Genomic DNA, 12,857 nt, shown 5'->3' with positions numbered 1-12,857 from the left:
TCAACTATTGGAGCAGATTCATAATTCCAACCTTGTCCCCAGATCTATCCCCTAGAACTAGAATGGATTGACTGAAAAACTATTTCTTCCCTCCTTAATAGCTCCCCATCCCCTAGTTTCTCAAGCAGGTGAATGAGTGCCTCCCAGAGTGAACCAGAACCCTGGAGTATGCAAAAGCCATAGGGTAAATAGGGCATTGACCTGGGGTTATCAGTTTTTCTTACTAGTAAGCTATTTAAAACAGTAATGCAGCAAATATTTGCTGAGCACATACCATGTGCTAGGCAGTGTTCCAGGTGCTGGAGATACACCAGTGGGCACAACATAAACATTTCTGCTCTCAGGGAGCATCCATTCTAGTGAGAGAAAACAATAAACACAATAACTATTTTTATATAGTATGTTAGAAGGTGATAAGTGCTATGGCTAAAAACAAAAATGGAACAAGCCAAGAGGGAATGCAGGTCCTGGGGTGGGAAGATAGAGTGCACTTTTAAACCAGGTATTGAGGGAAAGCCTCAACTGGACAGTGACCTTTAAGGAAAGACATAAAGGAGGCAAGGGAGTGTGCCATGCAGATATCATGGAGAAAAGAGCTCCAGGCAGAAGGAATAGCCAATGCAAAGACCCTGGTGCATAAATGTGACACATTTGTTCCAGGAACAGGGAAGCCATATTCTAAGAGTAGAATGAGCAAAGGAGAGAGTTGGGAGAGATCAGGCTGGAGGTAATGTTGAGCACAGTTGTGATGGGACCTGATTTAACCTTCTAAAAAGGACACACTGATGTGTTGAGACTCAACCGCAGGGGTGTCAAGGGTAGAAACTTAGGGTCTTTTTTAAATTTCATATTTTCAAGACAGAGTCTTGCTCTGTCGCCCAGGCTAGAGTGCAGTGGCATTCTCTTGGCTCACTGTCTTCACCTGGATTTGAGAGATTCTCCTGCCTCAGCCTCCTAAGTAACTGAGACTACAGGCATGCACCACCACGCCCAGCAATTGTTTTGTTTTTTGTAGAGTTGGGCGGCGGCGGGGGGGTGGTGGTGGGATCTTACCATCTTGTCCAGGCGGGTCTCAAACTCCTGGACTCAGGCGATCCTCCAGCCTTGGCCTCCCAAAGTGCTGGGATTACAGGAATGAACCACCACACCTGGCCAAAGTTTGGAGTCTTATTGGGGGTGAGGGTGGTCAGATTCCAGATATATTCCGACATTAAAGTCAACAGAATTTAGGAGGCTGTTGAAATCATCTGTAGAAGAGGTGATCAGAGTCTAAACTGAAATCAGGTGGGGGATGATGGTGACGAAGAAACAGATTAAAGATTTAAAGATGAAGTCTTGCAGACCCAAGGTAATTAAGTATATTCATAAATTCCCCCATCTGTTTTCCTTTGCAGAAGGGTTGATAGATTGGTTGTTTAGTTGGTTGGCTGCTTGCTTGCTTTGGCAACACATATACTAAAACTGGAATACAGAGAAGATTAGCATGGCCCCTGCGCAGGATGACATGCAGATTTGTGATGCATTCCACTTTTTTAATTAAAAAAAAAAAAACACATTTGTTTACAGCCTTTAGGAAAGAGAGCTTTGCCCAATTTATGGTTTGAGAATATATATCAGGAGTTGGATTAATTAGAGAAGCAGTAGAGGGTCGTAGTGAAGTCAGTTCTGGGTTTGAATCCTCATTCTTGCATTTATCAGCCTTGGAAAGTTATTTGAGCTTTCTGTGCCTTAGTTCCTTTATCTATGAAATAGAGTGCTGTAATAATACCCACTTCATAGGTCATCGTGAAGATTAAATGAGAGTGACGTAAAACCCTTAGCATGCCACTGACACATAACAATAAATAAGACAAAATTCCTGACGCCAATTTTGGAGGCTAGTGGACTTTTATCTTTTGTTTTTAATATTGTTAGTCTGACCCTGTTAGTGTAAATTTTTTTTTTCTTCAAAATTTAGTGTTCACTGCTATTTTTTGTGTCTGGAATGTAGCCCTAACAATTTGGTGCTTGACCAACCAAATGTGGTGAAAGATACTTCCTGCTAAGATGAACAGATTTTTATTAACTTGTCCAGTGCCGATAGCTTTTGACATAGAGTGTGATTGCCAAATGCCCTTCCACAAGTGAAAAAGATTTTTTTTTAAGCAAGGCACTGTGGGAACAAGATAGGAGTTTCCAGAGTCTTTGCTATCTCCCAGGAATTTGCAAGTCAAGTTCATGAGAAAATACAATAAAAAATAAGAGCAGTTCACACACAGCAATACATGGAGACTCATAGATTAGTGGCAGATGAGTAGCTTAGGCAGTGAGTGCTGCAGGGGGCCAGGGGGATCCTGTGCACAAATCACCCAAAGTGTCCCAGAGGCAGAGGCCTCCTGCGGTGATTCCCATTCAGGTGGATGTGGAAGATCTTCCTCCTTCCACTCAGCAAAAAAGAAGGTTCTGAGGAAAGAGAGGGATCTGAAAATGGTGTAATCAGTGTCTTGATTGTTAAAGCTGAGTTCAAAGGTATATATCTGAAGTGAGATGAAGTGAGAAAGAAAGAATGGTGACTTTTATGTTTATTACCTAAAGAGAGGCCCAGAGGGAAACCAATGTACGTGGACTTACACACAACAGAGGTTGCTTAATTGGTATGGAGTGGGGAAGGGTGAACTCAGTGATGCAGGATGAGGGACAGCTGCTATAGAGGATTCCCAATGGGCCTTTGGAAGCCTGGGCCTCCAGTGGAGCCGGATTGTCATTCCAAGGAGTTTTGTCTGCAGTTGTCAGGACAGGTGGCTACTAGCTTTGCCAGGATTAGGGTAGAATAGGCCACACCTGCTGTACATAGATATCTGATGACTGGTTCTGGGCTGCGAGTTTTTGTTCTTTGCTAAGCAGTTTCTCCCTGCAGGCCCCAGTCCAGCCTTACATCTGGCAACTAAATCCTCTTCATCTGTTTATCTTGGAAGATGAAAGCTCTGTGGCCAACCTGTACTAGAACAGGTCTGATTGGCCTTTGGAGTGAGTGTATGGAAAGAGTTGGGGAGGAAATGGCCCAGCAATGAGGTCAGTATCAGGCAGAAAGGGGACAATTGCATTTGAAAATGGAGTTGAACTAATTTGTTGATCAGCTCTTCCATGACTCTTAAATGCTTGAAATTCCAGACCCTAAAGTGGTTGTCAGACTAGAGATACTAAAATTTAGTGTATATCAGAATCCCCACGGGAACTTGTTCAAAGTGCAAAATTCCTGAGATTCTGATCCGGGAAGTCCTGGCCTGAGCCTGCGAATCTGTCTTAATACCCTTAGGCAAGCATTTTTCTCCAACTTTTTTTTAACCAGTAAGAAACATATTTTACATTGCAATCCTGGGTATGTATCTGAAACAGCAGTTTTACAAAACTATATTTCCCCTTACTAAGATATTTTCTATTCTGTTCTAGTTCATTCTTTAAAATATATGTACATATATGCTAGTCAAGCTCACTAAATTGATTTCATGACCTATGTGAGTCTCAGTCTACAGTTACTAAAGTCAGCACTGGAAGAGCCTTTATGGGATCTTCACCAGTCATCTTTCTTTGTTCCATAGCTTCCTTTCATTCATCCATTAAGCAAATATTTCTTGAGCACCATTCTAGGGATTGGGACTACAACACTGAACATAACAGGCAAGAGACCCTGCCTCATAGTGCTTATACACTGTTGCATATTTTTTCCAAATCCCAGCTCCTGTTGTTTCTTCATTAGACACCCTACACCTCAGTGTTGAGCAAGTCTTTCATAGAAATAAAAGGTTGTGGAACTGAAAGGGTACATGGGGGAATCCTTGTTAAGTTTGGCTGTGTTTTGTTTTTTCAGTTTTGCCCACCTTAGCCAAAAAAACAAAAACACCCAAAGCTAGCATGGTCTCAAATGTATTCTTTATGGTTTGTGGGAAGAGGAAGGAGAACTCATCTGGGATGGCACAATCTGTTTGTAGTTCCCCAGAAAGAAAGCATGGGGTATTGCTACTTAAAACAAGCCAGCAAAAGCAATCATGAGGTGAGCACCCCCAACTCCCTGAAGAAAATGCACACACACACAAAAACAAGTATGAGTACCAGATCCTTAGTGCACATTTCTACAAGTATAATTTGATTATGCTTAAATATCATCAATTTTTTAAGTCATAAGTTTGATTATGATTAGGATTACTTTGAATTTTCAGCTTGAATCTGAGTGGAGTGGAGAGATGTTCTGAGAAATAAATATGTCAAGTAAGATGAGCTACCTACACTGCAAAGATGGATTGCACAGAAAACTCTCCAACAAGGCCCTCTTCCCAGAGAATTTCAGGAAGCATGGGAGGTGATAAGGTTACAGAAGTGGGAGGCTGGGTTTGCACCTGAGAAATAATTGGAAACAGTGGTAGGTGAGGGTGATTGTAGCAGGTTTGCTGGTTTGGCCCAGTTTTTGCCCTTTCCTGGCCCTGAAGTACATTCAACTGCTGTCCATGTCATTGAAGACTGGAGACCTTGGGCTCAGTAATTATATCTTTTAATGTGGGGCTGGTATGCAGCTGCAGCCTTGCTGGATTTAGCAGAGACAAGTGGAGAAAAGACCTCTGGATTTTTCCTTCCGCTCTCCGCAAACAGACCAGGCAGCCGTGTCATCATGAATTCAGGAAACAGATGGCTAATGTTTTGAGAATTAAATATGGCGAGGAAAATTAGATTAAGCATATCACAGCCTGGATGCCTGTTACTAGAGCAGCTATTAAAGATAAACTTCTGCCTCATCTGCTGGGACAGCAGCCCATATCAGGCTGTGGCACCCCCACCCAGGGCCCCTAGGATTAGTGTCATTCTGTGGTCAGCTGAGTCAGAGCACTGGGTACTTGGCTGCTAGCTGAGTATGTGCGTTTTCTAGGCCCTTGCTCCTTCCATTTGGTGGTGAACCCATTGATATCATCTTTGTTTTATTTTCTCTCTCCTCTTCCATTCCCTAGCCCTGATTGATTTCTTTTTCCATATCAAGTCGGGTTTAATTCTCACCTTTTCAAAATTTGTACTCACAACAGAGGAGAGCATAGAATGTTAGAACCCACTAGGATGGAAAGGGCATGATTTGAAGTCAGACCTGAGTTTGAATTCCCCTTCTGCCACTTTCTGATTGTGTGACCTTGTGTCTTTTGTCATAGTTGCATGTTCTCTTGAAGCCCCAGCCCCCATCTCCCAGAGACTACAGCTATACTGATAGAGGACATTCCCTTCTGCTCTGGGTTTTTGTTTTTAGCTTCATCCCCTCCATATGCCAACAGTGCTGTGCACATAGTCGTTAATTGGTTAATAAGGGTTAACCAATCACACTGATAGAGAATTAGATGAATAGCACATTCATCATTTGTATGAAGAGGGCTAATAAATACATTTAGCAAATATTTGTAGCGTCCTGTTATGTGCCAGGGATTGTGTTAGGTAGTGGATGTGCAAATCTGGGTATGGGGCCTGTGGTGATATCCTAGATGGGAATGCTTCTTTGAGCAGGTGCCATTTAAGCTGAAATCTGGAGGAGTTGGGAAGGTGAAGATGGAAGTTGCAACACAAAGTCCTCCAAACTTTGGAGTCTCACATGCAGTTCTTCATGGGTTAGGTCTACTGACCTCTGCATTGATCACTATGCCAGATTTTCCTTTAGCACTTTAATTACCTAGCTGCTATTGCTTTTTTAATTGGTCCTGATTTCTTATGTCTTCCTAATAGAAAGCACCAAGTTAATTTATTTCTCCTGCCCTGTACCTCATAGCAAGATTTTCTAATTTCCTTTCTCCAGCCATAATTTCTGTTGGTGCCCTATCTATAGCTCCTTGAAGCCCACCATTCCCTTAGATGCCAAAGCTCTTGCTTACATGTAGAGGAGCTTCCATGCCTGAGGGCTTTCTCTGGGCAGGAATACTGGGGAGTCCCCAAATAGTGACCAACAGCAATTGATGGATTAATACCCCAGCACTCGTGCCCTTGGATGAGACAGCTCTGGGATAGTTTCTAGATGGTTTACTGGAGTCCCGAGAAGATTTGAACCCCAGTTGCCCATAGGGGTAATCTGCTTATTAGCCTACTCCAGGTTGGCTTTCTTCCCTTCCACCTCTGTCTTCTCCACTCTTTCTAGTGCTTCCTGGCATCACTTCCCAAATAAACTACTTGAAGTCAGAGCTTCAGAATCTGCTTCTGGGGGACCCAAACTTTAATAGAGGGCAGATGTGGGGTTTTGGTAAGTCGTACCATGCAGACCTTGTCCAATGTCTGCCCATGGGTGAAAATTCAGAGCAGCGTTGAAAAGGTCATTGCATGAAGAAAACATGCAGACTTAATTGGGAAAGGAGAGGAATATAGAAAAGAAAATTTTAATCCCTGCTGCATTATTTAATCTTTTCTTGTACCTCACTTACTCTTCACTGAACAATTTTACGAGATAAATCTGTCAATTTCCTTTCCTGCAAGTAAAGAAACTGAGGCCAGAAAGATTAAGTAACCTGCCCAAGTTCACAGACTTGGGGTACCACAGCCAGGATTCCGATCAAAACTGCTGCTTTCTCAGTCCAGTAGTCCTCAGATGTGTTGAGGGGGCCAAGCACATGGTGTCAGTATGATTTTTACAGATTATAGTAAAATCTCAATGTATTAGATTCAAAATAGCTAAGTATGTTATTGAAGTATAGTTAAGCTCACTCTTCCATAGAGGCCATTTCCTCCAGGAAGGCTTCCCTAACCCCTGCGGCATTCCCATGTGCTGCACAGCACCCTGAATCCTGCTGTAGCCCATCAGGATAGTTGATTGAAATTTCCTGTTGAATTGTTTGCATCTCTCGAACTCAGAGTAGAATAAGGGTCAGGATTGTACCTTACTTATCGTTGCATCCCAAAACCTAGAACAGACCTCCATGTATATAGTTATATAGTACATATATGTATATAGTACATAGTTAATATGTGAGTTTATGACTACACTTAGCCAAATATAGTTATGCCCAGTCAATTACTAGATTCTGATCTAGATATGTAAGAGGCAGCAGAGGTCTGAGGGAGTTGGATTAATAGGAGAAAAACTTGAGAAAACCTGTCATTCAACTTTGTTTTCAATTTGGGGAGCAGGGCAAGAGCCTGGTTTGAGAACCTTTGTCCCCTGCCCATGTTGACTTTGGAGGAACTTTGTGGCCGTGATGAAACAGCTGCCATGTGGAGGAGCCTCCTCACAACCTCCAGCTGCCTCCCCGGATCAGCAGGGGTGATCTGCCTTTAGCTTTCTACCCCTAGCTTTCAGGGCCTCAGTCAGTCCTTTAATTTTGTCCCCTGAAGGACGAGGGGTGAGGGGAACAGGCATTCATTGAACAACTGTGTATCTCCTACTCATTCTTGAAGAGAGGCCACTTCCTCCAGAAAGGCTTCCTTAACCCCTGTGCCGTTCCCATAAGCTGCACAGCAGCCCGAATCCTACTGTATCCCATCAGGATAGTTTACTGAAGTTTCCTGTTTGTTTCTCTGTATCTCTCAACCTCTGAGCAGAATAAGGGTCAGGATTGTGCCTTATTTGTCATTGTATCCTTAAAACCTAGAATAGACCTCAGTGTATAGTACAGATTTTATAAATATGGGAGTGGATGAATGTATCAACTTTATGCTAGTTCCTGAAAATACAAAAATTGTTAAAAAAAAAAAAAAAAAGGGGTTCTCAAGAGCTTCTGGGGGTCCAGAGAGATGAGTAAGTAAATAATGAAATTATGGTACATAAGTGGCCTGTCCTTGTTGATGTCATGGGAAGCTTTCTGTAGGAACTGGGGCTTCCATTTGATTTTAAATGAATAGTAGTTGGAGGCAAGCAAGCATGTGCAGAGGCATTGAGATACGACACTGAATGACTCATTGTAAGAATTACAGGTAGCTCCAAATGGCTGGAACACATTTCTAGATAACGAACCTAGAAAAACTAGTTGGGACCTGGCTGAAAGCCTTTAACTTTGTATTAAGCATTGTGGACTTTAGCCTAAATACCTGGAGTGTACCACTGAAGAATTCTAACTGAGAGAAAGACATGATGGTTTAAAAAGACTGCCCGGGGCAGCAGGTGTTTGTCACACTCCTCGGTGCTTTTCTCCCTCATATCCTCAAACCCCTTACACAGGGCCTGGTACAAAGGACATGCTCAGTAAAGACTGGCACCTTTAAATGCTAGTGGGAGGAGAGAATATCACCACAATTGTTGTAGAAGATCCATCAGAGGTGGAAAGCCGAGGAAGGCAGTCATTGAACTCATCTGACCATTTTTTAGGATTTCTTCATCGTGCATTTATTTCCTTCTTGGCAATTGTTATATTATCCTGACCTTGTGGGATTGTTCTGTGTATTCATATGTAAGAGTTTCATACTTGTTGAATATTTAGAGATTGCTTCTATGAAAGAAAACTGCTTTTCCTGCATCCACCTTTCTCCTGTTCTAGACACAGCAGCCAGAGTGATCCTTTTTGAACTTACCTGAGAGCCTGTCACTCCTGTGCTCAGAATCTTCTAGTGGCACTTCATCGAATTCAGTGTCAAAGGCAAAGGCCTTTATCATGACATAGGAAGCCTGCGTGACCTGGCTGCTCTCTGATTTCTACCCACCCACCTTGCTCACTCTACTGCTCTACACTGGCCTCCTGGCTATGCCTCAAAACACACATGCTGTTCCTTGCATCCAGAACACATCCCAGATACTCACAGGGCTCACTCCCTCACTTTGTTGAAGGCTTTGCTTAGTGATCATCATCTCAGTACGGCCTTCTCTGACCACCGTGTTCAAACTTAATAACATCTGCCCTGAACTCTCTGTTCTCTTCCTTGCCCTGTTTAATTTTTCTGCACAGCACAGATCAATTTTACTATATCATATAATGTAATTATTTTTTGATGTGTGATTGTCTGTTCCCCATTACTGGAATGAAGTCCCACGAAGATAGTGTTTTGGGTCTGATTTACTACTCCTTCCCAACACCTAAAATGATACCTGGCACCATAGTAGGAGCTCAGTAAATATTTGTTGAATTAAGAAATGACAGCACCCTTTTGTATTGCTCTTTTAGGTAAACTGTGCTTTTTGTAAACCTGAAAGAAAGTATAGTCTGTTCTCATGCTGCTAATAAAGACATACCCAAGACTGGGTAATTCATAAAAGAAAGAAGTTTAATTGACTCACAGTTCAGCCTGGTTGAGGAGGCCTCAGGAAACTTACAAGCATGGCGGAAGGGGAAGCAAACATGTCCTTCTGCACATGGCAGCATCAGGAAGTGCAGAGTGAAGGGGTTGGGAAAGCCCCTTATAAAACCATAAGATCTTGTGAGAACTCACTTATCACCAGAACAGCATCAAATTACAGGGGCGGTTATCACCGGGTAATCGTCCCCATAATTTGATTACCTCCCACTGGGTCCCTCCCGCAACACATGGAGATTATGGGAACTACAATTCAAGATGAGATTTGGGTGGGGACACAGCCAAACCATATCAGAAAGGGAAGAAGATTTATTTGCCTTTTAAATAAGGTCACCACTGAGTCCACATCAGAGAGAAACAAGGCCTTCCTTTGCACCCAGAAGCACCACAATATCTTATTGATGTCAATGAATTGACAACATCATTGAATGACATTTGAGAGGGTGGGACTTGCTCTGCACCACTGTTCATGCGCCAGCCTCCGATTGGCTGGCTAGAGCTGAAGAGAAGAAGAATAGGAAAAGTGTTGTTGGTTTTCTCTTTTTCATTTGCTGAGAGAGTGTGGTGGTCACTTCAGGGTACATAGACGATGGAATGGGGAATTTAGCACGAATGAAATTACTCATCACCACGATTATTTTTCTGTTCAACAAAGTTTTCAGACAAAAATAATTGTGAGGATGAGTAATTTCATTTGTGCTAAATTCCCCATTTAAGCTAAATGTTGTATATTTTTTATGTGATTGGAAAGACTCAGTAGACTTGGTAGGGTAAAAGAATGGTGATGGCAAACACTTGTTTTCCCTCCAAAGGTGTTTCATGGGACTCCCTTCCGGATGAGCTGCTCTTGGGGATCTTTTCCTGTCTGTGCCTCCCTGAGCTACTAAAGGTCTCTGGTGTTTGTAAGAGGTGGTATCGCCTAGCGTAAGTATTTTTCACCCCTTTGGCATACGTAGGGGAGGAAGAGGAGAGGAAAGTTATTTATTTGTTTTGGTCTCATGAAACTAAAACCCAAGAAAAATAGAGCAGCACAAAGCAAACTAGGTATCTTCATATTTTTATTAATAAGTGTCCTCATTTCACAGTGGAAGAGGAATTTCCTGGAAGGGGTAAACTTACCAATGTCTGGAAACCTCTTTGCCCTGTATTCAGTGCAGCATGTGTTTATTGGATGCTGACTGTAGGCCAGGCGGTGTGCTTTAAGTGCAGAGGGAGTTACAGAGGTGCATGCAGACAGCGATTCCTCACGCTGTTGGGCTGAGCAGTAAGCACAATGGGGAGAGGGAACGCAGACTTGGTGTTAGACCCGAGTGCACACCCAGCCTCTGCTGCTTACGCTCTGCATGACCTGAGCGAGTTACTTGACAATGCTGAGCTTCAGTCTTCCCATATGTAAATGGGGATAATGGTTATGAGGAGGAAACCATTGGTTATGAGGATGAAATGTGAAGATGCCGGTGTAATGCCTGACTCACAGACATGTTCCGCACAGAGTAGCCATTGGTGGGGTTGTGCCTTTTTTTTTGGCAACACTTTTGAAGTGTGGAAGGTGAGTTGCATGTGGAAAGACTTGGTGAGCTGGAAAGGCAATACAGGCCTGGAGCAAGAAAAAGGCTATGTTTATGAACTGGAACTTTTTACTATCGTCATGCCTTCTCATCCCTATCCTACCCCCTGGTCATTCTTTGCTTTGTGTTTAAAGGCCATCCGTCTGGCTTCTCCCTCCACATACTTAGAACTCCCTGTGTGAGATAGCAGGAGGCTCTTGCCATCAAGGGTGTGCTGGTATTTACAGGTGTGGGTTGTTTGCTTAGAAGAGCCGCAGAGAGGTTTGCACACCTGGAATGCTGGTGCAAGTGGCAGGCAAGTTTCACGTACCCTCACCGTGCTCGAGGAACCCCACTTTGGTTTTCTTTTTCTGCCAGCTATGCATTTGTCCTCTTCTTGCAGAGTCTGTTAATCCCATTTAAAAATTTTATTGTATATATTTAAGGTATACAGCATATTTTGTTATATGTATGTGAAATGGCTACTATAATCAAGTACATTAACATATTCATTATCTTACATAGTTACCACTTTTTTTTGTGGCAAAAGCACCTAAAATTTACTCTCTTAGCAAAAATTCTGACTACAATACAGTATTATCAACTCTAGTCTTCCTGTTGTACACTATATCTTGGGATGTGTTCATCCTGCATATCTGTGGCTTAGTATTCTTTGATCTACATCTCCCCTAGAGTCTGTTAAACTTTTCATCTCAGTTGTCATAAAAGTAATAACTGACATTTATTAAGCACTTGCTATGTGACAGTGCAGTGTTTGCAGTTTAATCCTCTATATGATTTTAAGTGATGGTGTTTGTGTCATCTCAGCTTCAGAGATGAAGAAACTGCAGGGTCAGGAATAGTAGGTTGAGAGATAAGTGGAAAGGCAGGAAACTAAAGTCTGGCTAACTCCACAGTCATGACCATCATACCATATCTGGTTATGCTTGGCTTGGGGTTTAGGTAGCTCCCGAATTCATTTTTTCTGTGAGATGTTCATCTTCCTAAAAAATGTATATGATTTGGAAAGAAAACGAATTGTTCCAAAACTTTTCCCAGATTGTTATTGAATGCTGGTTAAGCTATAGTTTGCCTTCTTGCAAGAGGAAACATCAAGCATGAGATTCAAGACAACCAGAGCAGTGCTGATCTCGTGTTAATACCTTGGAGGCCAAAATGGATTTCTGTCTGGTCAAGAAGATACAAAAGTGTGCCACTCTCTTAAGGATATCTTATCTACAGTCCACCTTTTTATTGATAGAGGTCAAATCACACACTGACAATTTTTTTATGATGAAATTATTTCATAACTCTGGCCAGTGGTCCACTTATTTCAAGCACTATTAGAAAATTCTAGTACACCTAAGCATTTAAAATGTTCCTTCATGTGCTTGTCATTTTATTTTTTTAAATTGAATTCAACTATGGGTATTAAAACCCTCTTATTGTGGTATTCAGTACCTTTTTTGAACGTCCCTTTTGTTTTAGAAACACCATCTATAATCTAAGTTATATTTTTCCCTTATTTCTCATTAGTTCATACACACACATATATACACATACATATACATATGTGTATGTTTTAAGCTTAAAGATATTATAAGGCACAGCTGAACTATGACTATTCCTATTGGATATCTATGACAGCCTTATTTCATAATAAAATGCTAACTTTCCTTCCTTTAGTAATAGTTCCATGTTGCTATAGTAATCATGGTAATTGCTTAACAAAAGTGGCAAATAGGATCTTCTAAGAAGTTTTGAATCTATTTGCCTAGTAATATAATTAATTGATTTGAGCAATCATTTTTTAAATTGTCAACTTGAATGCTGGAATATGATTCTCTGGTTCTAGATCACGGCAGTGCTAATGTTCACATTGAACCATCTAAATTGGAAGTATATAGAAAGAGAAAGATGGAAGCTTATCCCTGGTGAGATCAAGAAAAATTCTCTAATGCCTTAAAAATCATAGCTAATTGTATAGTCGATTTAAAAACAAAGGTTCATTTAGAATGTGCTTCAAGGGGATTTAGCAGCAGTGTTCTCCTTGTTAGTAATGTTGTTGAGGACTTCCAGCATTTAGTGTGACCTGAC

General features: G+C 41.8%; 1 protein-coding gene and 1 pseudogene across 2 annotated transcripts in view; both read left to right on the top strand.

Moving 5' to 3' along the window:
* The window catches only part of LOC105473080 (S-phase kinase associated protein 2), a 31,756-nt gene that overhangs the window by 1,638 nt on the left and 17,261 nt on the right, over window positions 1–12,857 (top strand). For both annotated transcript variants that reach the window (XR_982039.3, XM_011726704.3), the window contains exon 3: window positions 10,026–10,137. Coding sequence is in view for 1 of the 2 variants with exons in the window: in XM_011726704.3 (XP_011725006.1) it covers window positions 10,026–10,137 (112 nt within the window). In the remaining variant the exon portion in view is untranslated. The remainder of the gene's footprint in view (window positions 1–10,025; window positions 10,138–12,857) is intronic.
* On the top strand, window positions 1,434–1,534 carry LOC112425104 (U6 spliceosomal RNA; annotated as a pseudogene).

The sequence above is a fragment of the Macaca nemestrina genome, chromosome 6 (assembly GCF_043159975.1).
Source record: "Macaca nemestrina isolate mMacNem1 chromosome 6, mMacNem.hap1, whole genome shotgun sequence".
Taxonomy (NCBI): Eukaryota; Metazoa; Chordata; class Mammalia; order Primates; family Cercopithecidae; genus Macaca; species Macaca nemestrina.
The sequence above is the reverse complement of the archived record's forward strand: the minus strand, read 5'-3'. Positions and strand labels throughout refer to the sequence as shown.